The sequence below is a fragment of the Syzygium oleosum genome, unplaced genomic scaffold (genome assembly GCF_021117445.2).
Source record: "Syzygium oleosum isolate NSW1041296 unplaced genomic scaffold, Sole_v2.1 Sole_v2.04, whole genome shotgun sequence".
Classification (NCBI taxonomy): domain Eukaryota; kingdom Viridiplantae; phylum Streptophyta; class Magnoliopsida; order Myrtales; family Myrtaceae; genus Syzygium; species Syzygium oleosum.
The window spans coordinates 3,008,987-3,035,979 of NW_026607488.1; the positions used below are offsets into that span (position 1 = coordinate 3,008,987).

The window sequence follows — 26,993 nt, forward strand, 5'->3', positions numbered from 1 at the left end:
AAAAAAAAAGAAGAAAAGAAATCTGGCTAAGGACAAAGGAGACAAGTGGAAACCCGAGAACAGCAACGCACGAGGGCAATGGGCTAATGACACGTGGACTCCTGTTGCTTCCGTATCGAACTCCGACACGTTTGTCCACGTGTTCCACAGCCCCTGATAAGGCCGAGTACATTTCGCTTCGAATATAAAAAAAAAACCGCTATATTATTTTAAGGAAATTTACCCAAAAACAATTTATATGGTCATGATACTTTAATAGTTTATTTCACAATTTGATATGCAAAATGTATTTTTTTTTTCCCGCGATCGACGTGTCCATCCGAATGCACGAGTTTAGATGAGTCCGGAGGAGTCACTAGCATCGGTCGCCCCCCCCCTCCCATTCCTTAGAAAAAAAAGTCCGGAATTTCTTTTTTATATAAGTGGAGTCTCGATCATAATCCTAAGTCTCAGAGGAGTCATTATTGTCGGTCGCCCCTCCCAACTTCTAAAAGAAAAAAAGAAAAAAAAAGTTCAATTTCCTTTTAAGTGAAGTCGGAATGATAATCCGAACGCTCATAGGAGTCATTAGCGCCCACCCTTTTATTAAAAAAAAAAAGAGGAGAGAGATCCAAAATTTCTTTTCTTTTAAGCGGAGCCCGAACCATAATCCTAATATCTGCAGGAGTTGCTACCGTCGCTCGCCTCTCCCACCCTTTTATAAAATAAAATAAAAAGGAAGAAGAAGGAGGAAAAAAAAAATCCAAAATTACTTCGTTTTTTCTTTACCAAGCGATTATAGGAAAAATATTCGATAGGCAGAGAGCGGTGGACGGGTAATATAGTCGCTTCCGACTCATATTGCACGAACGTGACTACTTCCAGCCTCAGCTCCTCAGTTATCTGTCTCTGTCTCTGTCTCTGTCTCTCTGCCTTTTCAGGTACGTAGGTCACCTGCGCATTGGCCTCGTCACGGTCACGCCTCACGTCCTCATCTCATTATCGCAATCCAGCCACGACCCTCACATTCAATCCTCCACAATTGCAATATTATAAGACGAGGATGGTTCGTGATGTCATTATGCGTGTTGTGTTCTTCTGGGTAGGAGGAAAAAACTGATCTTGAAACGCAGACAGACCCGTGGTGCGGGGATCCCACGAAGAAACGCCGATTTCACACTCTCGGAGTGAAGTGCAGAGACCCCTTCTTCGCAATTTGCAGAGGCAGAGAGGTACCGTTCAGAGAGGTCCACGTTTCTTGCAAGGTTTTCTTGTGATGTCGCAAGTCTGTGCATGGCTTTCTCTTAAGGATTGTTTGTTGATTAGTTCCAACCTTTCGCTAGATGACGGTCTATGTTTTATAGTTAATGGCTGGGTTGTGACGATTGATGGAAGCGATTGTAATTTGTATAATATGTTTCATTGTCAAGGGCTCTGAATGGTTTGAATGAAGTCACAGCCTTAAATCTTTTTTTGCTCTTCTAAGGCATTATATTTGTTGAATTCTCTTGAGTTGGCTGATGCAATGATTTCCAGGTTTTGACTGATCAAGGTCTGCTATTTTCAAAGTGTAAAGATGTAGCGCATGCAGGCAGATTCATGACAAGGATCTATATGAAACCGTCACCTTCACTTCTGTCGCGTTATTTTGTATCAATTAGCCGAGAAGTTACGCTAATTAGGTCAACTGTGAAGAGCTGCCGCGGTTACGACCTATTCGCTCACCTCTCTGATAGTAAAAGTGATTTTTTGTGCGTGTGTTTGGGGAGGGTGGTATGAAGGCAAATTAAAAAAAAAGCTAATTTAAAAGCCTTACGCTGAGTGGTATGATTTGCATTGGTGGTTCTGTGTACTTGCGAGACTTCAGTCATATAATCTGACTGTTTACTATAAGAAAGGCCAGAGCTGAGAGTTCTAGAATTCTGCGTGAACTTATGCTTATCCTTTGTCAGATTTGCCAATAATCAGTTATCGAGTCGGTAGATCATATATGATTACTATCGTGTTGCTACTCTTATCAAAGTGTTAAACATGAAGATGCCCTTGTAGGAATTCTATTTTGTTCCGAGAGACATCCTGAGTATTACATAAAACTGATTATGATGACAGATAAAGGGCACAATGCTTGGGAATGGAGTCGTCGGGATCCTCTCCGAGTCTTCAAATAAGTGGGAAAGAAGAGTGCCCCTTACACCTTCTCATTGCGCTCGGCTTTTGCTCGGTGGCAAGGATAAAACTGGAGTAGCCCGCATCATCGTGCAGCCATCGACGAAGCGAATCCATCACGATGCCCTTTACGAAGACGTGGGCTGTGAAATATCAGATGACTTGTCTGAATGTGGTCTTATTTTGGGCATCAAACAGCCGAAGGTTCGGAATACCAAGTCTTGGTCCAGACATAAGCAAAATTATTTAGTCATTTTTTTTTAATTATAATTGGTCTTTTGCAGTTGGACATGATTCTTCCTGATAGAGCCTATGCCTTCTTCTCTCATACTCACAAGGCCCAGAAAGAAAACATGCCCCTGTTAGACAAAGTACATATTCCTTCATTTGCATATGTTGCTCGAGTATTAATGGTAGAGGAAATTTTTGTCCTCTCTAATTCTCTTTAAATTGTTCTCAGATTCTAGCTGAAAGGGCTTCACTTTATGACTATGAGCTCATTGTAAGTGAGCACGGGAAGAGATTGCTTGCATTTGGAAAATATGCAGGAAGAGCAGGACTAATTGACTTCTTAAGTGGACTAGGACAAAGTAATTTTCTAAGCAATATTTTTGTCTCTGTATGCCATGTAATCCAATGTAATTGTGCTGAAAAATAAAGAGTTTTTCCTTTGGATGTTTCGTGTACCTCAGCAGCTGTAATTTATAGGCAGTGCCAGTCAGGTTAATCATCATCTTTGTTCCTGACATCTTTCAGGATATCTAAGTCTTGGATACTCAACCCCTTTTCTCTCACTTGGTGGATCTTACACATACTCCTCCTTGGCTGCTGCCAAGGCTGCAGTAATTTCTGTGGGCGAAGACATTGCAACTCAGGGACTACCATCGGGAATTTGTCCTCTGGTCTTCATATTCACTGGTTCAGGAAATGGTACTGTATCTTTGTAAATGGCTCTCCTTGCAACCATCATTTATGATGCTGTACACTTGCAATTAATGAAATCAAATTGGGTATGCTGTTTTTGTTTATACTGTTACTCTATTAAAAGAAGGAAGCCATCTGTCAATTTCAGATGCATTAGTATCGTTCATTTCTCCCTACAACCCTTTACTCTATCATGGTATCTCATCTCTTATTTGCTTCTCTGTAGTTTCTGCTGGAGCACAAGAGATATTCAAGCTTCTTCCTCACACTTATGTTGAACCGAGCAGACTCCCAGAACTCTTTCAGATGGTAAGCTGATATATAGCTTAGCATAATGGAAGTCCCATCGAATTGAATTAGGGTATGGGTTATTTTGGTTTTCCATATACTAAGACACTCCCCTGCCAGAGGGTCCATAAGTTTCATTAATAGATTGAGACTTAGAAGATGACCTCACATAATGAGACGAAGATTTCATCTTATAACCGCTAGTCAAGTGTTCTGACTAGACTACATCTTTCATAGAACTGCGTAACTGTTAGTCCACTGGATTGCCATTTGTTTGTTCTCATATATACATGCAATTTTAAGTCAATTTTAGGTTTTGCTCCATAGTTTTGGTTTGATTCGGCTAAGCTCTTACTGTATGTTTCTTTCTGCTAGGCCAGAGATCCAACTCAAACGGCAAAAAGATCGAAGAGAGTTTTCCAAGTATATGGTTGCGTTGTGACTTGTCAGGACATGGTTGGACACAAAGATCCTTCGAGAGACTTTGACAAGGTATGCTAGACCACTTTTCATTTTTCCTTTTCTCAAAAGTTACAATAATCTTGTTACACATACTATGATTTCGAAATCACCAGTCCAGCTGTTTTTGAATGCTGACATGGACCTGAAATTGTATGCACATGGACATTTGGTTTCTTTCAGGCTGACTACTATGCACACCCGGAACACTACTCTCCAATTTTTCATGAAAAAGTGGCACCATACGCATCTATCATCGGTATGCTACATTATGTTGACTCTCATAAGGTTGTTTCAAGATTAGGATGCAAGAATTTTGAGCAATGTAGGACAGATCTCATATCTTTTTGATATAAGTTTATCGAATACTCCCTTGAATTATATATTCCTTTGATCTGGTCCAGCTGATGTATCGCTGTGATTCACTCTCATGCAGTCAATTGCATGTATTGGGAAAAAAGGTTCCCGCGGTTATTGAGTAATGAGCAGCTCCGAGGTCTAATAAAGAAAGGATGCCCACTGATTGGGATAGCAGATATCACTTGTGATATACGAGGCTCAATGGAATTTGTCAATCAGACTATGTCGATTGAATCACCATTCTTCAGGTATTGGTAATGCAAATTACTAGTGTTTCGTTGCACTGCTTATCTCATGTTCGTCTAGTTGGCACTCTTCGATATTTCTCCACATGAACAGTTGGTAAAATATTGATTGAGATAAGATCCTATTTTCTCGCGATAAAAACCAGGAGGTGATCACCATCTTAATAGGATCTTAATTCGATAGAATATTTATTGGTCAGATCATCCCAGCCAATCAATGAAATGTAAAAGAAAGATTGATTTTACAGTCTCTGGAAGCCTTACTAACTGCTGTTTATAGGAACTCATATCCAATTCTTCTTATTTCTGCTCTCTTGTTGTTTTTTGTGGATGATGCACGCTCTTCTATGTGTTGGTGGTACATGACTTGCTAATGTTGGTTGGTTATGCTCCCAATTTGCAGATACAATGCCCTATGTGATTCATACCATCATGATATGGAGGGTGACGGTGTGATATGTTCAGCTGTGGATATTTTACCAACTGAGTTTGCAAAAGAGGTGCATTTCTGAATACCCTGCATCTGATGGGACTTATGTATCTTATGGAATGTGTTAGTTCTCAGAGAGGGTAGCGAAAGTGCTCTAATGTTTTGCTTGTATAAATTAAATTAAATTTCCATTTTACTTTGGAAAGGCTTCCCGACACTTCGGAGACATTCTATCAGAATTTATCGGAAAATTAGCGTCTTCAGTAGATATTGCGCAGTTACCTGAGCATCTAAGGAGAGCTTGCGTAGCACACAGAGGAAGACTCACTGCCCTGTTTGAATATATACCACGTATGCGAGAATCCGATACAGAGTAAGATTTCTTCTGTTGTCTCTACTCTTTTTTTGCCTTCTGATCATTTTGTTTGGTGGAAAAATTAAAGACCGCCTCAGGGAATAAATATATGTTGAATGCAAGGACCTCCTTACTGAGCATACATATCTTCCCCCTCTGTCTACACTTGGCTCCCTGTAACATTGCAGTGCTATGATGCTCCTCAGTTCCGGATTAGAGATATTTCATAGTCTAAAATACATCTGTACTTTTACATGTGAAAGAGGAAATAATTCTCAGATTTCAGTGTAGAAGCAACCCTTCTATGCAGAGTTAGGTAATCAACTGAGCAGTGCTGTTCAGTTCTTGTAAAAAATGATAAGTTGCCTGGCAAGGTTAACTTTTAATTGGAAAAGCATAAGTGAATCTGGATGAGTGGTAAATTCCCAGAATATGAATAGGTTGCCATCGCCTGATGTTTCTTTTGGACATAGAACATTTTCAAATTATATTGGAAGTTGCCTCTGTCAGTATTAGGGGTCCATTTGATTCCCTTTCTATCTAGTCTATGATATTGATAAGTGATAAACCTTTACCTTTTGTCCTTTTGTATCTGTGGGTCCTACATAGGATAGAGACATCCAAGAATGGAGTTCTTAAGCAAGTCTTGAATGGATACTGATAGTTAGCCCCTTTTTCTCTTTCAATTATCTTTTCTCTTGAGAGAGCTATACTTTTTTTTTTCCTTCTGGTTTGTGAGAGTTTGATATATGCAACCTGGTCAGTTCCAGTAACAAAAACTCCAGGTTTTTTCCTTTATGATTTGTCATTAATTATCATGATACTACTGAATGCACGTTTAGGTTTCCACTTCATTACATCAATGTTTTCATTTTGCATCTGCAGAAGCATGCCAGTAAACCGTGTCAATATTCCAGCATACAGGACAAGAAAATTCACAGAATTGGTAAGTTATATTGTGTCTCTCTCCTTATCAGACTTTCTTGAGTCTGTTATGCACCGATGCAGAATATTATCTCGACTTTGGTACGTATAAGCTCATTATATATGTGCAGTTACCTTATGAAAACTATTCTAACCAATAGGTTTCCCTGAGCGGTCATTTATTCGACAAATTCCTGATAAATGAGGCTTTGAATACCATCGAAGCAGCAGGCGGTTCCTTCCACTTGGTTAAATGTCAAGTTGGCCAGAGTGCTGATGCTCCTTCTTATTCAGAACTCGAAGTGAGTAGATCTGTTCACCACTTTTACTTTGGAAGGTGGAGCTTATTAAGTGGGTCAATTTGCTTTTTTACCTTTCTCTGTAAGAGTAAATAAAAGTTCCATCCGTGTTTTTACATCTTTTTTGCTTTAGCAATATTTGGATAGAATATCTAACATAGTTGCACATTCTGAGTCACTGTTTCTGAAATTGTTATACTTGACTATATTTTGGGAGAATCTCTATAAAGACCTATCTGTGGATGCTTATACGATCTGAATTACTAAGAGCTATTTCCTTTGTTAACCCTGATTACCTTCAAGTTTGACAATCTACAGTTTGAGTAAAATATGAATATACTCCACTCGCTTTTATCACTTTTGCTTCTCGTTGCCGTTCATGGTTCTGCTTGTCGTGTAAGTTCAATTTCGCAACATTGCGTTTGCAGGTGGGTGCAGATGATAGGGAAGTTTTGGATCAGATTATTGATTCTCTAACTTCTCTTGCTAATCGGAGTGAAAATGGACCTCAGCCAGACAACAGAACAAGTCCAACATCAAAGACGGTAGGTACGGTGGTGAATAATGGCACTAAAAGCAGCTGTGGTCCGGGAAATATGAGTTCCGTTCTGATTCTTGGTGCTGGGAGGGTCTGCCAACCGGCTGCTGAGCTCTTGGCATCTGTTGGAAGCACTTCATACCGCCAAAGGCATGATTTGCATTTGAAGGTCGACTCTGAAGAGCAGGGACATGTTCAAGTTGTTGTGGCGTCTCTCTACCTAAAGGATGCAGAAGAGGTAGAACTGATGAAATATTTTTTTCATTGAGGAAATTAAGGCTTAATTATAATGTTAATGAGCATATGATTGTTCCATTACTTTCGCATTTTGTTAATAAGGAAAAAATTTTCTGTATGAGAATTAAAAAGTAGCAATAATTGCAAACGCATGGCGACTACGCTAATTGCTATCTTTCTTTCTGGGATTTAATCTTTGTTCTAATGTTCGGGTGGGCACAGACTATAGAAGGCATTCCAAATGCAACCGCAATCGAGCTCGATGTGACAGACCATGGTAGTCTCTCCAAGTGCATTTCTCAGGTGTTTAAGACTTTTATTAATGGAGATTATATGTTCCTTCTGGTTATGTGAGTCTCCAAACGGAGAATTTCATTAAGCTGTACAGTTCACTGACGATGTTGTTTCCCTTGTCAAGGTCGACGTTGTTATAAGTTTGCTTCCCCCTCTTTTCCACGTTACTGTAGCAACTGCTTGCATCGAGGTACATTGTACTTTTTAATTTCATATTAGGTGCTTGAATTTATCTTAACATATCAGCAAAATAGTTCCACTATGAACACTTCTGTTTTATAACATGATCATGAAATTAATTGATCATCTCATGCTGTTGTCTCTATCCTACATTTGGTGCAGCTTAAAAAGCATCTTGTAACGGCTAGCTACGTTGATGATCAGACATCGAAGTTAGATGAGAAGGCAAAAGATGCTGGCATTACAATTCTTGGAGAGATGGGGTTGGACCCTGGAATTGGTAACTGTTTTCCCAATGCATAGTGCTCGTAGAGAACTTAATATTACAAAGAGGCACTAGTTTCATATATTTCGAATTTTACACTGCGCTCCTTCATTTGGCAATTACGTACTCGATATGTTTGTGCGCCTTTCATGTACATTCACGTGCCCTTTAACATGCTGATATGATATCAAGCATTTATTGCATCATTTTGTTACCGTACTGGAGCTGCTGTATCTGTTTAAAATGCATCAGATCATATGATGGCAATGAAGATGATTGATCAAGCACATCAACGGAAAGGGAGAATAAGATCTTTCACTTCCTACTGCGGAGGCCTCCCATCGCCTGCAGCTGCAAATAATCCACTAGCATATAAGTTCAGGTACTCTCTGTCTCGAAGCGTGAACAAATCGTTCTCTATCAACTGGTCTATGGAAGACCATAAGAACACATTCCAGCTTTTTCCTTCTTTAAACCATTTCTTTTGATGCAGTCTATGGAATTGATCAGAACCGTTGGATAGGATATGTAATTTGACCTTAATGTAAAAATAGATTATTTTTAGATTAGTAAGTTCATACTTCTTCATTCCCTGCTTATTTTTCTTCCGCAATTAAATCTATAACTTCCGATGCATCCGGTTTCTGATATTATGAAAAGAGTGTTTTAAAAAAAGCTCTCGTAAACTTTTGTAGTTGGAATCCTGCTGGAGCTATCCGAGCTGGGCGTAATCCTGCCTTATACAAGTCTCATGGTGAAACTATACATGTTGATGGTACGATATCCACTTTCAGCAGAGTGAAAATTTTCAGATGTAGTTTTGATTTTATTCTCTTGTCCACAAACTTTTGGCATTTCCAATTTTTATCACGTGGTATAGCGCCGCATTGATTATCAAGTTCATTCTGATCACAGCGAATTTATCGTGCTTCTAAATTTGCTTTCTGCCTTATATTGATGGTGTTAACAATATGCAGGAGAAAAACTCTATGAATCTGCTACTAGACTCCGAATACCCGAACTCCCTGCCTTCGCACTAGAGTGTCTTCCGAATCGCAACTCTTTGATATATGGGGACTTGTACAGAATAAGTAAAGAAGCTTCGACCATTTTCCGTGGAACCCTCCGCTATGAAGGCATGATGAACTTTTAGATCTTTTATAATCTCAGTACCTCTCATTTTTATCCTGCAATAAGCTAGCTCCAGAAGCATGGTATGAAAGTTAAAGTTTTGAAAGAAATAAGAATTGAACATGCTTGCTGTTTTTAACACAGAGAATTCAAAAATTGGCCACATGTGAATGTTATTAATATACTCGGAATTTCTGGTTGTTTCTTTCTGTAGGTTTCAGTGAAACAATGGGGACTCTTGCAAAAGTAGGTTTATTCGATACTGAATCCCAAATGATTCTTAAGAATAGCAAGCGACCCACATTCAGGACTTTCTTGCTCAAGCTTCTCGAACTTGAAAAAGAAGATTCAGATAAGGCTTCATTTGGGGAGAAAGAGATTGCCCAACAATTGCTTATACTAGGACACTGCAGTGAAGAAGGAACAGCCCTAAGGACCGCCAAAACTGTCGTGTACGTAACTTTTGATTGTTCTATGTAGTTCTTACTTACATAATATCCAGTTGGGCCTGTAAACTATTCTACGATCACTTATTTGTACGTTTTCTAGAGCCAAATGTTTTTCTCTTGTGCGTTAAGTAATGAAAGCATTTCGTTTGTTGCTGCATGCTTTAGGTTCTTGGGTCTTCATGAGCAGATGCAAGTCCCTGCATCCTGCCAGAGTGCCTTCGATGTAACCTGTCTTCGCATGGAAGAAAGATTGGCCTATTCTAGCACAGAACAGGTATGATTTTGGCGTGTATTATACTAGTAGTAAAGATTGGGCTAATATGTATGCATTAGTGTGGTTAGTGCACAATGAAACTCCATTTGACGAGAAGTTTAATTTATGATTAGGATATGGTGCTTCTGCATCATGAGGTGGAGGTTGAGTACCCGGAGAGCCAGCACAAAGAAAATCACCGTGCCACTCTACTAGAGTTTGGTAGGATCGAAAATGGAAAAACCACCGCCGCCATGGCTCTCACAGTTGGTATCCCGGCAGCCATTGGAGCTCTGGTACTTTCACGCCCACCTTGTTCCTCCATTAAATGAATCTAATTAGATGCGTCGACTAAGCTATTTTCTTCTCTGCTATTGCAGCTATTACTTGAGAACAAGATCAAGACAAGAGGCGTGTTGAGACCTATTGAACCTGAAGTATATGTGCCAGGTATATTCGAAAATCAGCTGCCTCATTCCCATTGTCCAGCATTATCGACTATTGTCTTCTGCTGCATTTTTTATATAACAAAAGGTTGATTACACCATTCTTTTCAGCCTATCAAGTGATTTTGCTAGTCACCAATTTCCCATCTGAGAGTCCTAGGCAGGATTCACTTATTGGCAACTTAAAGCCTCTGACCTGACTACTTTAATGTTGCTATTATGTTAAAATAATTTGACATATAGCTCCTCGAGACTCCCTCTTGACATTGGAATAAACCGATGACATTCTCTTTTTTTTTTTTTGGTTGCAGCACTGGATATCCTGCAAGCTCAAGGTATCCGGTTAATAGAGAAGATCGAGTGACTTGGACTTTCGGGAATGTGTCCGATTGTATCGTGCATGCATATTGAAGGAATCAAAAAGAAGATGGAAAACAGAACTACATATGTTCTTGTATGATGTAATAATTAAAATCTCATTTAGCATTCCTTGTGCATAAATTGTCCGAATCACCATCTTCTGCAACTATTGAAACTTGGGCGTCTATTAACTGAAAGATCCCAGGCATTGCATTAATGTAGATTCACTTGCTTTTTGCATCAAACTGTACATTTTCAATTTTTGATTGCTTTAAAAGTCAACAAGCTTTGATCTTGTTTCCATGGTTAGATATGACATCAAGGTTCCGTTGGGGGAGGCACTGCAGAAGTCTCAATACATTCGTAATAGAGAGCCCATTACCCATAACTTAATGGCTTATGTTTTTAAGTGAAGACGGATCTAAACATCCAATATGAGTCTTCTTTCTTACTCACACATGCACTCGATAGGTTCTCATATCAGCAACTGCAAGCTTGAGGCAAGAATGAAGAAAGCATTTTTTTCAGTATGTCATGATACAAGTTACAGGATAAAATAAAATTGAAGCTTACTGACATCACTGAACTCAATGACTGTCGGAGCGGAATTTTAACAGTAAGCTTCAGCAAGAGACGAGATAATACTCGGGTTAAGTGACACCGTCAAATCTCGGTAAAAACAGCCATTCTGATAACAAGTTTGTCACGCACACCATGATGATTTAGCGATAATGGTAGTATCACCTCCGGTGTGGTCACTCGACTAGAGCTATTGGATAAGCTGTCCTGTTTACTGTCAAGGGAAAATTTAAGCATGTCAAGCATCAAAGTTGCAACTTCTGACAGGTCAAAGCACCGGGTTTCATTATTTTGGCACCAAAAGCTTACAGCATTACTCCAAATCAGAAGCCCAATACCAGTTAATGCCCTGAACGTTTATAATTGTTAACCTATTTCTGGACTCAAAATAGTTAAAGATTAGATGCTTGAAACTTTCATGAGTACATAACAATGTCATGAATATTTCGAATATGTAAACGCAACACCTTTAGCTGAAATTTTGTAGATTAAATGCTCGAAACTATCCTGAGTACAATGCTAGCATCAAGGACTCATTTGTCGTAGCGTTTCTAATGGTTTTGCTTAAACTATCTGGAAAACTCAACTGTGCTTATGTTGTTATGGATGTACTCTCTCTCATGTACGCCACAAGAGCTCATTCATGATAATTTGAGCCTGATGTCGCGAACATTGACAAGGGAAAGTCTGGTTTACTTTTGAAACTTCCCCTTTTATTTTATAAGTACTAGTGAAGCTTGCATCGTGAGATCACACCACAGTCACCCCCTTAATTACAGATCATCATCATCAAGAAATAATCTCTCTATGTCTGAAAAAAAAAAAAAGAATGCTCTTTTCTTGATTCTCTACTAGTCGACTGAGCTTTTGAGCAATCAGATGGTGAAAATCAATGCTCAGCCTGATTCTAATATCTCTCTTTCCACGCCATTCGGGCTAGAATCCACCGCTGATGTTTATGAGACCTAATCACGTCCATTAGACGACAAGGACTTCGAGTTTCCTCGACTGATCATTGCTCAAAACAATGACCCGGATGCCAAATCCCAGTACATACAACAAAAGATTAGTGCTAAAACATGCAGAAGAACCAAAAGTGATGGCACATGCTTTCCTCTGCTTGAGTTTCTCGCCGATGGGGTCTTCTCGTGCGTTCCGGTATCAATCATAATCTCGAACCTGCAACCGTCTCGTGAGGGATCGATCACAGTGAGGACCGTCAAATTGTTGAACGAGCACGCGCCTTGCCTCTGATCCATGGTCTGGTAGTACATGTTGAATGCATATGAAGCATTGCTCCTAGCGTCAAGATTACCGCAACTCGATCCGTAGCCAAGGCTAGTGCAATCCGCGTAAGAACAAGCATAACTTATCCCTCCCGGCACATTCGGATCTAAAAGGCTCACCTGGGGCGACATCACACACCAGTTCCTGGACAAGTACTTGACGCCTTTCGCAGGGACTAAACTCTTTCCATTGCCCATGTCCAATGGGTACTTGATGGTCCCGTCATAGTAGAATATCCCCCAGTGCCGCTCGAAATTCCCTGGGTCGACGCTCTTGATGTCCTCATCTATAAGGGCGAAGAGGTAAATATCGGGCTGAGACGGGCGCTTCGGGGTGCCCTTGCCGCTGAATATGCGGTTCAGGAGGCCCTGGTTGAACCGGCGAGCATTTTGGATGTTTGCACTCGGGGTGCCATCCGAGGGCCACCCGACCTCTCCAATGATCACAGGCATCGATCCGAAACCATTCTTCTCAAGGGCAAAAATGAGGGTGTCAAAATTGGCGTCTAGGACATTCGTATACGTGATTGAGCCATCCACCACAGGGGAAGCAGCACCATCAAAGAAGGCATAATCGACAGGGAAATTGGGGTCCGCGTCAAGGCTAAGGAAGGGGTAAATGTTGACAGTGAGAGGGGCGCCGTTGTTGCTCAGGAACTTAGTGATGGAGATCATGAGGTCGCGGATGTCGGCCCGGAAATCGCCCCCCGAGGGGAGGCCGCTCTCCGTCTGGTAGACATCACCATTGAGCGGGATCGTCGCCTTGACTTGTTGGCCGAGGCCAGCTTTGATAAGAGCTGCTTGGATATTTTGAAGAGCTGGAAATGTAGTATTGACGAACGTGTGTTTGTAGGCCTTCAGGAATGGCTCATTACCAACAGCCACATACCTAGGAACAATAACATCTGATTGTCAAGTTCATTTCTGGTTTTAATTAGCTACCTTTAAATGGACACTAACTAGGAGCATTGCCTTGCATGTTTTAGTTTAATACACAGAGATTCGTACCTTATGTCGACCCCATGTGTGGAAATGAAAGTGGACACATTCTGCGACACCCAGTTGATGGCGGCTTGGACGCTGCTCGAGAGCATTAGGAGGAGGTCGTTCGGTATCCCGACCATCACTTGGATCCCAGAATGCCCGAGTGCCTTGAGGGGCTCTGGATCAGCCTCAAAGAGCTTCACTTTGTTGAATCCGTTGTCCTTCAGTAGCTGAACTGCTATTTTTGGAGGAAGCGGATGCGAAGCGCGCGACCCCCAGTTGCATGCGAGGCCTTGAACTTCCAGGGTCACACCTTCAAGGATTACAGACAGGATCAGGAACCATGAGAAAAAGCGAGAACAGCCCATGTTTTCTCGAATTATTGATTCACTAATCATTTTTTCCGAGTCTGCTGTTTATAAGCTGTCTCGAAAACTTGAGTAATTTGGAGAATATCAGAGAAATCATCCTTTTCAAGTCTTTTCAAGGGACAGGCAAGGAATTACATGGAGATTCAACAAGGAACTCGATACCATTTGAATCAGCACGTAGCCATCTCGATACAGATAAAAGAATATCAAGCCCAAGAAAGGGATGGAGTGAACGTGTTGCAGATTATTTTGTCCAGGAATGCCTTGGAAAAGTTGCGATTGGAAAGTCTCTTTCTTGAAATCTTCAATTTGCTAAGCTTTTGGCAAAAAGTGGTTCTTAAACATTCTTTAGCTGTTCATGGAAAAGGTAAGTGCCTATGCACACATTTTGTGAGGACTGAGGACCTCCATTGCCACTGTCTAGAGGGCATCAAAGCTTGCTTGAGCTGTAAGCATTGGGAGAACCTCCTTAGATATATTGAAGATGACAAAATAATGTTCTTTGTTATTATCTAACATATGCGGATTGTATGTTAATTAGGTGAGTTGAAATGACGAATGCAATGCCACTATCATTGGTGAATAAGATATCGTGCGTTGAGATGGCTATAAGCTAAATGGACCTGATAGAAGAACAATCACGGTAGAACAAGATGTTCATGAAATGTATAGGTGAACAGCTGAATAAAGCCGTGATCGCAGATAAACTTGGAAGGACCGCAGGATAGTTGCCTTGAAGTCGTTTCCAGCGTATAGCTTGGATAGACTCATGGGATCACTGGCAAAGGCAACTTCCTATATCAATTTTGTAGAAGACATTGGACGTGCTTCTATCACCTGTTCAAGAAGACCTTGACTACTTTTCATTTGAATCGGCCTGAAGTTGAATTAGAGCAGTTTTAGCTTATTTGTGCAAGCAGCCACAGGGACAGATTGTTGATAGAAGCATCAAACTTTAATTAGAGAAATCTTACTTTTATCAAGGAAAACGGCAGTCTGTTTTCCAGCGATGCACTCCCAATTCCAATGGCTCTTTTAGCTTTCTAAAGACACTTCAATGGCTAGATTGGAGCTTGAAACGTCTATATAAAGTATACCAAACAAGTTGAAGGTTTTGGCAAAAAATTGGCCTAATTCCCTAAAAAACCTCAAACTTTAAGGTTTGTTCCAATTCTACCCTGAATTTTTTTTTGTCTCATAAAAACCCCTCAACTTTCATTTAAGTCCCAAATTTGCCCACTATTTGACCTTCGGTCCAACTTTTCGTTAATTGTCCATCGTGGCATTTCCACGTCAAAAAAAGTCCAGGATTTCAGACACTGTTCACACGAACTGTTCATCTTCTTTGCGATTACTGTTCATTATCTTCAACCTTCACCTGCCTATCAAAAGACACAGAACTCTACTTACCCATTCACCTTCACCTTCACCTCCCAAAACACACGAAACTCTTAACTTACCCAGTCACCTTCACCTCAACCTCTCTCTCTCTCTGCAGCCATGCTCGAAGAATCAGTGACAAGTGCACCGTCAATCTGGGCGACCATGCACAGCTGGTTCACGCCAGTGTTTTCTCCGTGCTCCTCAACCTCATGATTGGCACCATTTTCACCACATCAAGCCTTAGCAGCCACAAACCCAAGGAAGAAGAAGGAAACCCACATCAACAACAAAGAAATCACGAAGATAGCCCAAAACCCCAACACCTCGCCATATCTGCATCAATGTTGCAGAGGCTCAAGTCCGTGAGTTTCTACAACTACAAATCCCAAGAACCCAACACCCATTTTGGCAAAACCCTTGAAATGGAAACCCTTCATGGGTTCTTACAGCAAGGCTCCGAGCTTGGACAAGAACAAGAGGGGGAAAGCGAAAAGGGAACTCCTTTCTTGACCAGATCTCCTTCAATGCCGGACAGGCTCAAGTCGTTCAATCTCTACAGGTGTGTGTCCCAAGAAGCTAGCTTTTCACAGACCTATCACAGCTCTGAGCTACCCCCAGGAGCCAGAATAACACGGAGCCCAAGCTGAGGAGGAAGAACAAGTTGACCCAGCTGGAGATGAGGAACCAGAAGAACAAGATGAGCAAGAAGTAGAAGAAGTTGAAGAAGACAAGGAAGAGGATGAACAGAGTCTTAATGATGTGTACAGTCAACTGAAAGACAATCAGGTTAAAAAAATCAAAACCGGCACCGAACCAACATCAGGCGAGAGCAGCTGAACTTCCCCATTTCCAACATCTTCAAATGTGTGAAGGACGGCAATGTGATCGGGAGAGAGGTGCTGGGATTGTGTATCATGGTAAAATGCCAAATGATGTATTTATTGGATGACAAATCGAGCAATCCGGACCTTACCAAAAAAAAAAATCGAGCAATCCGGAGGTTGAAGATGATGAACAGTAACCGCAAGTTGAAGAAGATGGCGGTTCGTATGAACAGGGAAGTTGACGTGGCATTTTTATGGATGTGGCGATGCCACGGGACGACTAATGGTACTGTTGGACGGAAAGTCAATTGAGGGTAGATTTGGGACTTGAGTGGAAGTTTGTGATTTTTTACATGACAAAAAAAAGTTCAGGTAGGATTGGGACAAACCCTAAAGTTGGGGTTTTTTAGGAAATTAAGCTCAAAAAATTGAGAAAACTTATACTCTGAACTCTTTTGTACTCCTGTGCTTGTACCGATAGTAATATTTGCTTGTGATTCTCTCTTCTAAGGGTTTTCTTTGCTCCTTGTAATATGTGAATTGACAAGTGTACCAAGTGTAATAGCATTGTTTGTTTATTTATAGTAGTGTCTACCGGTTTTGGGTAGAAGTTGTAAGGTCTTATGAGTTTACTCGTGGTATCCAACCTTGTTGTGGCTATTAGTCTAAAAGAGTGAACTTAGACTTGACATAAGCCTACACACTATAAAATCTATTTGCAGTATCTTCATTCTCTTCACTCTTTTCAATATATGACTGATAGAAGCATCTATATATTATATTATTAATCTATTTTAAAAATCTATCAAAGTTAATCTTGAACAATTCCGCTAAAATTTATCAAGATTTCAAATCAACCTATTCTCTTCCTCTAGGTTATTTTCTTAGTCTTAACAAAAACTCCCCTACAGTGCAAAAGGAAAGACGAAGAAAGAAACTTGACTTAAATAATATTTCTTCTTCGATAATAATCATTGTCTAGGACATCCTAACCGGTGATCGATTTACCTCATTTAAAATACCAGTGTTACCAAACATTCGAGAATAGTAACTTTATCTGGTGACCAAATTTCATCTACCAAATAGGAAATACCGCTATAATCAACTTACAGATGTTTTATGTAAAGAAGTCATTTTGAAATATAGCCAATATGTCATACATGACATCCACGGTCTGGGTTTTCAATTTCTGCCTAAAGGCACATAGTTTCTCTATTTCGTGGCCTGTGGGTTTCCAGTCAAACTTGCATATAGATTGGCCAGGCATGACCCACATATAATTCCCTCAACAATTTCCTCTCTTCAATCATGTGGCAACAAAGGGATAAGCACTTCGTTTTGACTGTCATCAAAGGCTTTCTTCATCTGCTAAAGAGGGAAAAAGTGATCTTCGTTTCTCAATTTGAAGTACTCCATTAAGAGTCATCTAATTTTGGGATGATCAGGTTAGTGATCTCGCCTTAACCCACTTACTCAAGTGATATATTTTTCACTGAGCTCTTTGGTCAAAAGACAGGTAAATTGGCTGCTCAAATCTATCGTTCAGTAGAAGCTATAGCTAGATTTTCTATTATTTTATGTATAGCTAGATTGACCGAGCCTTGTTAGCAAGGAAGGGTTGCACCATCAATCAAGTCCAATTGCTAGTTCATCCTTTGGGAAGCTATCAAGATTCCTTGCTTAGCTCTCTAAAACACTAGTAATCTTTTTAATCCTACACTTCTGGACTATAATAAGAACAGAAAGAATAGCAGCTATACATTGCAATTTGAAAAAAGAAACACAAAACTTTACTAAAGGAAGAAGTGACTCTGGATTATGTACACAAGAAAGCCCAAGCCGGTCCAACCACAATAACAAGAACCAAGAATCTTGAACATCAGTAGTGAGTGATTGCTGATTTCAATATAAAGATTAAATTCGATTATAGCGACTAAACTTACAGATCACAGTAATCACATCTACTCTAAGCCTTCCAAAAAAAGTCAAAAATGAAGAGGAAAAAAAATTCCAAGATAACTATAGAAGCAGATCATCCCCAAAAAGATAGAGAAGTCTCTCCACAGCCCAACTGGGTTCGTTCATACTCCAGTCCGAGCTCTGTGAGGGGGTCAGCAAGGGGGCTCTACAGAGCGGGCAAGACTTGTGATTATCTTCATGATCATGATCTTGATGGCCATCATGATCCACCCATCTGTCAATGCATTCTCTGTGGAAAACATGGCAACAGTTCCTCAGCTCCCTGACTTCATCGTCCTCCCTCAGCTGGCTAAGGCATACTGCACACGTTTCACAGATCTGTGGCAGCCTCTCCATGACATCCGCATAGGTGGTCAGCACCAGATTGTCTCTTATCATCTGGGAAGAAACGGAGGGAGCGTGCTCTGTTTCAACAGAGGAGGAAGAAGAAGATGAGGAGGACATGGTGATTCTGTCTCTGAGCCTGAAAGCCCAAGACAAGACCCATCTCATCACTGCAAATATAAGAGCTGCTTTGTACAGGACATGGGTTACTATCAAGCAACAGCTAGGATCCTCCAACAAGAAACCCATTTTGGCATTAAAATCTTCCTTCAAGGGATCAAGAAGCCTCAAGAACCTAGCCAACAAGAAGAACTTCGAGAAAAGAGAGAGAGCAAGAGGAGTAGGACGAAGAAGGGGGAAGTTCTACATGAGGTATTGGCCCCCTTATAAAGGGAAAGGTTGGGGGCGTTGTTGGGGATTTTTGGGTTTGCTTTTAATTTTCTTCTTTAGATTTTTAAATATATTGTCAAAAGTAATGTCCACCGGGCACTTGACACTACCTTCTGCATTCGTGTAAAGTCACCAAGTCTAAGAGGGTGGACTGTGATATCTTAATTCAAGAAAGCTTTCTGAATATTTATCGTGTCAAAATCTTTGATAACAATGAAGAGTATAGAAGCATAACATTTTTTTTGCTTTCTTGATAAAGTGAATGATTCTATTCTTGAAGGTGTGTCTGCACTGTGATATTTGCCTGAAAGAAGGGAAAAGGAAAAAGAAGGATGATGATGGTCATGTAGAAAAAGAGGTGGAAGCTATTATGACCTGAATAGAAAGCTGACAAAGACCATCATGACATAAGTGACACCATGTTGGTCCCATGTGGCCAAAGAATCAAACAAATACTAAAACCTAAGAAAAGATTCTACAAAAGAAAAACAAAATCCTAAAATCAATCAAGCAATTAACAAAAGCTATTATGAAGATCTTGAAATGAATTACACTGAAGGATCACTTAATTATTAGTAATCCATTATTTAATTTAAGAAATTGTTAGGTGAAACAGGAGGAGGAAAAGTACCATCCCATCAGCAACAGCTCAGGTTGCCCTTTTGATCTTATCATACGTGTGAAATGGGCCCATCTAATGTGTCTTGCTTCCTTCAATCTGAGTCAGAAATCCACCAAGCTGGCCATCATCTTGATTACTTTCTGTCATGATGATGGAGGACGATGCAGGAAAAGAGAGAGAGAGAGAGAGAGAGAGATTATAGACAGTGTCGTGATCCTGAACCAGCTCAATAAAGGAGACCAATCTCTGGTCCTCTTTATTGATCTTTATCTCTTTACCTAAAACCGAAAAAGAGCTGTCGAGCCAGTAAAAGCCATCTTCAGTGGGTGCAAGAATAGATATGAGCAGAAGCTGCAGTTCAGGTCACTGCAGTTGTGGTGTTGCCTTACGTACACGACCAAATGATAGGGACACGCTGTGGCTTGTGATATCAGCAAATGAACCAGCATTGGAAAAAAAAAAACTCAAGTGGGAAGATGTCAATTGGTATAGTTTATATCCTAGTGAATTGTAAAATATGTGCACTAGGAGAAGCTAAAACGGTGCATTCATCAAATCTCACACGGTTTATTTTATTTGCAAAGATTAAATTTGCATAATCCATGAGTTGGCAAACGAGATTTATGATAATTGTAGTCTATTTCATTGTCTTGGTATATAACATGTTATATTTTGTACTATGTGTGAAACTTGAGACGTTTATGGCATGAATGAGGAGTTTTCAAAGAGAATGTTTTCTATTGATTTTTTCCGAGCCTAGTTCCTTTTCAAAATACCAACTTTAGCTTTGGGTTTCAATTTCGATCAAAACTTTTCCGCCCTCCTCAAGCTTCATCCAGTAATTCTGTTAAAAATTTAACGTGTCATTTCATACATACTTGACAACTCACAGTTGTTGTCACCGAAGATGCCGCCTGAATATCAATAGCTTCAAACCAAATTTTTTTTATCTCATAAAAAAGTATCAACTTTCAGTTTGTATATAAATTTTGCCCCCGTCAAAATTTGAAGTGTTATTCCATGTGTACTCGGTGACTCGCAATTATCGCCACCACTGTTATATGAATAGTTTTGAACCAAGTTAAAGGAGGAAAAGCGAGCATTCAAATTTGGATTTTTGGCAAACAATCATGAAAGAGCGATTCGTGGGATCCGAGCATGTCCATAATTGAGAAAACAGAACCTTGAACTCGCAATCAGCGGCGTCCAAAAACAGGGAAAATTCTCGAACCGTGTATGATCCTCCGCGTCAACATAGTCATGAGTTGTCAAATACACGTTGAATGACTCGTCTTTAACGTCATCATTGGATGGAACCTTGATGGGGGCCGGATTTTGGAAGCGACTGTAATTGATGCTTCTTTGAGTAGATTAGAATTGGAATTCAAGCTAAAAGTTAGTACTTTTTTACGAGATAAAGAAGATTTTGGATCAAAATTGGAGCCTAAGAAAGAGTATATGTTTTTATTTCATGAGATAAAAGAAGTTGGAGCTGGAATTGGAACTCGAATTAAAACTAGCGCTTCTCAATGGATAACGAAGATCCACGATTCGAGAAGTGGAGGCCCCAATTCTAGGGGCTGATGACATGGAGGTTAAGGTAAGCAAAAGGGCGAAAAGAGGAAGTGGAAAAACCTTATCACACGATCAAGATCGTGTCCTTTTTCCAAGAATAGACCCTCTCATCCCAAAAACCGAAAGGAAGAATTCAATGATCTTATCAAGAACAGCCTCAAAACAACATGCCCATGTCTGACCAGGTGACCATGCAGCTAATTGTAAAAACAGAGAAGAAAAACAAAAAAACAGGGGATGAAAAGCTAAACGAGCCCAAAAGGGCAAAATGACACAGAATTTGCTTACATACGAAGGAATATATGCTCATCATCATCCCTTTCGGCGAGAACCCAAGACGACTAAAGCCAACCTGTGTTAGATTGCCTACCCAAAGAAAGGTGCAAGAAAGGTTGGAAGATGACAACATGCATATGGGGGCTAACATATCTTATCTGTACAAACACCAGATAAGATTTTTGTGAAAGCTTCGGATCCAAGACATTTCCCACCCGAATTACCGAAAAATGTGTCGATCTTACACCGAAAGTGAGTATGCCCAGCAATCTTTAATGAGAAGCTCTCGAGATTAATGAATGATTTAAGATGGGTCTACACCATTCGCCTCGCCGAATCGTGCGACATGTTTCCATCTGGGTGTTTAAATGCCTTGATAAATCTATTTTTGTATAGTTGACTATTGAATTATCCGACTCTGATGCTTGTTTATCTAGTTGAGTTATTTGAGTTCTTTTTTTCTTCCTTCTTTTTTTTTGTTGCTAAGGTGAGTAATTTGGGGTTTCTTAGGAAGAAAAGTGAAGATCTTTCAAATTAACTGTGGACAATCTTCCACACCTTGTATAACCAAATTGGCTTATTCATCATTGGGTGGTCTATGTTTCTGCTTTTCAATGTGATCAGATCAGAGAAGAGAATCATCTTATCGGAATTTAGCAAAAAGCGTGGACAAGGCCCCGAGGTTCACCACTTTTTTCCTTTTTTCTGTCTTAACTGAAGTCAAGGCCGCATTTTTTTTTTCTGAAAAATTACCTCATAGGCTTGATCTTAGGATGTACTATGAGTTAATTAATTTGATCACTCGGCTTGCAATAAAAGTAGCAAAAAAAAAAAAAAGGATGGACAAGTCCCCGTTATGAAAAGTTGTTGTAGTTTGATAACATATTCGGCATTGCCCAAAAAATTATATGTGCATCTATGTTTCGATATTTAAAAGCTTGAAGTGTTTCGGCTAAAGATGAAACGCCAGAACCTATGAAGCGGAAGATCTAAGATTAAACTTATCAATTTTCCACTTGAAGATAAGGAATAAATTGACCCTCTTCATTTTCTTGTCACAACTTAAAATATGATCCGGCTTTCAAAAATTTACAAAAATAAAAAGAAAATTATGTGTGACTTTACGTGTTGACATTTATGACTTGCGATAAATTCGATGTTAAAAGGAATAGCTATGATGCACGTGTGAGTGAGTTGTGTTAGAAAAACTCTACATTGAAAAATCGGTGCGGCGTAGAACAGTTAATATATTCTAGTTAGTCCATAAAAGTGAAGGTGGATCTAATTGGATATATTGACGCCACTCCCAACAACACATACCTAAACTTTTACTAATTTTTTTTGTTCAGATACTTGCCTCCATTTATTGTAAAAGCAACGTTAAAAAAGAGCTCAAATTTCATCTAAGTGTTTATGGTGTTGTTATTTAAAATAAAATAAAATTAAGGATCCGTTTATTGAAGTAAAACTGTTTTCGGGAAATTATTTTTTGATTTTTCAGGATTTGGATGAAGGAAAACCAATCAATCTACAGGCGGCATTTTTCATGGACCGGAAACAATAAGTTTATATATCCCTTTTAGCAAGAAAGAAATCACTCTCCCTAAATCGTAAAACAAATGAAAACTAAATCATTTTTCTTCAAAACGATCTCCATGGAAATTATTTCACCGTACCCTAAAATTTGGATCTAGTAAAAAGTAGAGATAATGACACAAGCAGTCCCTGAATTTTGGTCCAATGTGCAATGTGGTCCCTGAATTTTTAATTTGTTTAATATAGTCCATGAACTTTAGCTTAACGTTCAATCTAGTCCCTGAACTTTTATTTTGTTTAATGTAGTCCCTGGACTTTTGGTACAATATTCAATGTAAACTATATGAAAATGTTCAGCGTAGCCATTTCATTAATTTAGTTCATGGACTATATTGAACATTTTCATATAATTCAATGACTAAATTACACACGTGACATTAAACAAATTAAAAATTCAGAGACCACGTTACACATTGAGTTAAAGTTCAGGGATCACGTCGAACAATTAAAAGTTCAGTAACCGTATTATATATTGGGGTCAAAATTCGGAGACTGCTCGTGCCATTTTCTCTAAAAAAAAGTCAAAAAGGAAAAGTAAAAATTGAATCGACATGCATGATCTACTTGGGGGAGGCTAAATCCAAGTGGGCGATGCTTGTCCGTTCCCACGTTTTTCTCTGGGTAAGAAGCATCGGTCGCCCATGAAGACGTAGAAAAAGCCCCGGAGACGAGGGCCCCTGCTCCAAGTTCCTCGCACAATCTTCAGGACCCGCCGCCGCCGCCGCCGCCGCCGAGGGGATTCCGACTCGCTCTTTTTGGCCGGAAAGAAAGATGGGATCGGAGGAGGGAATGGAGCTGCAGCTGCGGGAATTGCAGAAGCAGCTGGGGAAGAAGCAGAGGTTCGAAGAAGCCGTTTCCTCGATCAAGTCGATCCTGCAACGGTGCTACCCTTCCGCCTCGCCCTCGCTTCGCCGATCGGTGGGCACCCGGTTCTTTCCACCCCTCCTGTTGTTTTTCCGTCGCGGGGATGAGTTTGCGCGGACACCCATTTCGAGATTGTGCGTTGACTCTGCGGAATTAGGGTTGGAATTGGCAATGGTGGCGTTTTGTGCGTTCAAGTTTCGATTTTTTTTTTTGCTTTTTGATCGTGGCGTTCTGGTGAACCGGATGATCGATATCGGCTGATTGGGTTTGCCTGGGTTTTTTAATCTCGAGAAATTAGGCCGTGTCATGATGCGCGCGTATAAGCAAATGCGCCCTAGTTGATCGTGGAGTTTCGGCAGATGTTGATTTTGGGCGCCGTGATCCGTGCAATTGCAGCTCAAACTGCTAGAATTACAATTGGAGGAATTATATAGGGACTAGAATTTGGAGATGTTTTGTATGCGGTGCTCGATTACAAGTTCGATTCTGATTTATGGAAGTTTACTCGACTGAAATGAGAAAAATTTGTGCTTTTCCTGGTGCTAGATTTATTCTGTGGTATGTCGAGTCGCAACAATCTTGAAGACGAGACACACGGCGCCTGGTTTTTGGCTCGCCGGATTAGGGCTCTTTGAGGAGGCCGAAAGCTTGGTGTCTAATCCTTCTGAGAAGGAAAATTTGAAGAGTTGTATCGCTCAAGCACGAGAACAACTGCATATTGCGGATAATCCCACTCCAGAATCCACACAGTCTAATGCAAGTAGAGGTCTGAGAGCAATTTTTTAATCTAATTAAGGTTCTTTGTTTTCCTGTTATTGCTTTTTGGCTTAACAATCATGTCTCTTTTTTTCCCGCATGAATATGTCGATGCAGGTTATTTGTTTGAAGGGCATCTTACTGTGGATCCAGAGCCTCCTCGGCCCCATTGGCTCGTGCAGTCTGAACTCATGAACACTGTTTCTATGCTTGCTGCGGCTGAATCATCTCATCAAATGGAGGATACCCATATGTCCGAAACAGCTGCAAATTTGATTCAGGAATTGATGGAGAACCTTGATACGACATTACCCGAGGTATCTCTTAGCTCCATTCACTTGGTGTTTGCTCATTAGCTGCTTCATGTATATTGCTTTGTGGTTGGTGCTTTGTAGTGTTTAATCGGTTCAGTTTGGACAGCGAGGTGTCTTTGCTGCTCCTATGAAGGATCTTTGACATAAATTTGTGTCTGTAGATCTTGGATAACATTCCCGTAGCTCCAAGAGCCCCACCTGCCAGTAAAGAAGTTGTTGCAAAGCTTCCAGTCATTACTCTGTCAGAAGAAATTCTAGCCAAAATGGGACATGATGCAGAATGTGCAATTTGTAGAGAGAACTTGGTCGTGAATGATGAGATGCAAGAGCTGCCATGCAAGCACACGTTTCACCCTCCTTGTGTAAAGCCTTGGCTGGTAATGAAACTCTACCTTGTTATTATATTAGGCAGAAATTTTGTAAATGCATTATTCTCAGTCACACTCGTGGCATATTAAGCAAGTGTACTTCAAGTTCTGATTCCGTGTGATTTCCTTGAGCTGTGAAATAACTGGTTGCCGCACTTGTGCTTTACTTTGTGGCAGGATGAACACAATTCTTGTCCGATCTGTCGGCACGAGCTGCAAACTGATGATAATGCCTACGAGAGCTGGAAGGAGCGTGAAAAGGAGGCTGAAGAAGAGAGAAAAGGCGCTGCAAATGCTGTTCGAGGGGGTGAATACATGTATGTTTAGTAATCACTCGCTTATCGCACCATGTAGCTTAATGTTGTGCCGGGCTTTGGATACCACTGCTGTCGGCACTTCCTTGTTTAGTCTTCTTTTGAGGAGATGTCATTGACTAAAATTGACTTATTTGTAGTAGAACGCGTAAGCAGTCTTGAGTGGAAAGCGTTTCTTCCTATAGTTTTTTCTGTTCTCGTTCTGGCGAGGCCAATTTTTCAAGGAAGGTCCTGGGAAACCCATTCACTGACAGATATATCAGCCATCGTTGCCATTTTGTGCCATTGGTTCTCTCTTTGCAAAGGATCTAATGTGAAGGGAGATGGAAGAACAATCCCCCTCAGGGATGCATAATATTCTAGCCAAACCGACGCTTGGTCGCGTCGGCCGGGAATGGGGTTCGGAGCAAGCTCTTGAATTGATCCCTGAGAAAAGAAGAAGAGAGAAAAGAAATGCATAAATTTGCAGAAGTTTCCAAATCAGTGCCACGTTTCTGACATGTTTAAGTTTTCAAACCCCATATCCCTGGAATGACAGGAGATGTTGATTTTAAGGTGCTGTGTTTATTGGAGGAAAATAAATGATTTGAAAAGTATTTTTTTTAAAATAATTTTTTATTTATGAAAATATTTAGATATCAATTATTATCGATATTTTTTTCATTAACTAGTAATTTTAGAAGATACAATTGATTATTATCGAAAAAAATATTTTTTCAAATTATTTATTTTTCGCGAAATAATCGGAGTGTAAGAGGGTTCTTTATTCTCGATGTATTGAATTCATCTATTTTCCCCACTTGCTACCTATATATCACCATTTTGGTTGAGTCAATTCGCACGAGCATTAAGCACCAAAATTTGTAGAGTCCTAATTGCTGCACTCTCGTGGGAAAAGGAAGTAATATCTGATTGGTTGATCGAGCGTTATGAACTTGGTTTGCAAGTCAAAAGTGACATCTCAGAAAACCTTAATTAGTCTACGAAGGATGGACTTGGGTTTAAGCGTATTGCCGATCTCAAGCTTCCTCACTCAGATCTAATAAGGCAGTGGCGACAGACTCATCCGGAAGATAGTTAGTGCTCCGTTGGTGTCATAAATTGAACACTCTAATGCCGAGTGAGGTTGATCTCAACCCCGTCCAAACCCTTTTGTTACGCAAAAACGGGAGTAATTTTGCCAAGAATCTTCGAGGACAAATACTAATGGCTTGATTTGACTATGAAGATGGATCTTATCAACCACACCGTTATATTTCTCTTTTACATATGAAAATATAATTGAAGACCATATAACAAGGAGTCATATTTTGGTACATTGGATGCACACGAGCTCCGTATATCTCAACTCTTAGATCATATCGGTGCCACGTGGGATGATTTACCAATATTACGGGCTCGGATGCATTGGACTCTCACTTGGTCCCTCGTAACTCTCTACATTATAAATTAATTTTTTTTTCATTTGGCCAAAAAGTAAAATAAAATAAACGATCATTTTTTATTGTCATAATCAGTTTTTTTTTTCCACTGTCATAATTATCTTCGTACTACTGAAAGGCCCAGAACCAGAAGGAGAGCAAGCTTCTCAAGCCCAAAGAAAGA

At 40.1% G+C, this 26,993-nt stretch overlaps 4 protein-coding genes and 1 pseudogene across 7 annotated transcripts; 3 read left to right on the plus strand and 2 right to left on the minus strand.

Moving 5' to 3' along the window:
* Positions 1-917: 917 nt before the first annotated feature.
* Positions 918-10,827, plus strand: LOC115688670 (alpha-aminoadipic semialdehyde synthase). 3 transcript variants are annotated; one of them, XM_030614561.2, is made up of 26 exons: positions 918-1,045; positions 1,117-1,211; positions 2,089-2,349; positions 2,430-2,516; positions 2,606-2,735; positions 2,902-3,075; positions 3,296-3,378; positions 3,733-3,849; positions 4,000-4,075; positions 4,253-4,424; positions 4,825-4,921; positions 5,058-5,224; positions 6,092-6,152; positions 6,292-6,432; positions 6,858-7,205; positions 7,427-7,507; positions 7,623-7,688; positions 7,841-7,958; positions 8,196-8,325; positions 8,639-8,718; positions 8,921-9,079; positions 9,289-9,526; positions 9,689-9,797; positions 9,911-10,072; positions 10,157-10,226; positions 10,534-10,827. In XM_030614561.2, the coding sequence occupies exons 3-26, from the start codon at positions 2,101-2,103 to the stop codon at positions 10,584-10,586; spliced, it is 3,168 nt and encodes a 1,055-aa protein (XP_030470421.1). In that variant the 5' UTR covers positions 918-1,045; positions 1,117-1,211; positions 2,089-2,100; the 3' UTR covers positions 10,587-10,827. The 3 variants fall into 3 exon arrangements, with proteins under 3 accessions (XP_030470421.1, XP_056166684.1, XP_030470423.1); XM_056310709.1 differs by lacking the exon at positions 918-1,045 and having other exon boundaries at positions 1,052-1,226; XM_030614563.2 differs by lacking the exons at positions 918-1,045; positions 1,117-1,211; positions 2,089-2,349; ... (7 more) ...; positions 4,825-4,921; positions 5,058-5,224 and adding an exon at positions 5,973-5,991.
* Positions 10,828-12,080: 1,253 nt separating this feature from the next.
* On the minus strand, positions 12,081-13,843 carry LOC115688638 (glucan endo-1,3-beta-glucosidase 5-like). Its single transcript, XM_030614519.2, has 2 exons — positions 13,456-13,843; positions 12,081-13,336 (listed from the first exon to the last, which is right to left on the minus strand). Exons 1-2 carry the CDS (start codon positions 13,827-13,829, stop codon positions 12,181-12,183), a joined length of 1,530 nt encoding a protein of 509 aa, XP_030470379.2. The 5' UTR covers positions 13,830-13,843; the 3' UTR covers positions 12,081-12,180.
* A 1,094-nt stretch (positions 13,844-14,937) lies between these two features.
* On the plus strand, positions 14,938-16,169 carry LOC115688661 (uncharacterized; annotated as a pseudogene).
* A 1,607-nt stretch (positions 16,170-17,776) lies between these two features.
* LOC115688696 (brassinosteroid-responsive RING protein 1) lies at positions 17,777-18,688 on the minus strand. The gene has a single exon (XM_030614601.2). It carries the CDS (start codon positions 18,560-18,562, stop codon positions 18,029-18,031), a length of 534 nt encoding a protein of 177 aa, XP_030470461.1. The 5' UTR covers positions 18,563-18,688; the 3' UTR covers positions 17,777-18,028.
* Positions 18,689-23,474: 4,786 nt separating this feature from the next.
* On the plus strand, positions 23,475-25,572 carry LOC115688693 (E3 ubiquitin-protein ligase AIP2). 2 transcript variants are annotated; one of them, XM_030614597.2, is made up of 5 exons: positions 23,475-23,690; positions 24,183-24,402; positions 24,510-24,709; positions 24,868-25,083; positions 25,252-25,572. In XM_030614597.2, the coding sequence occupies exons 1-5, from the start codon at positions 23,544-23,546 to the stop codon at positions 25,399-25,401; spliced, it is 933 nt and encodes a 310-aa protein (XP_030470457.1). In that variant the 5' UTR covers positions 23,475-23,543; the 3' UTR covers positions 25,402-25,572. The 2 variants fall into 2 exon arrangements, with proteins under 2 accessions (XP_030470457.1, XP_056166398.1); XM_056310423.1 differs by having other exon boundaries at positions 23,476-23,690; positions 24,183-24,396.
* Positions 25,573-26,993: the final 1,421 nt, after the last annotated feature.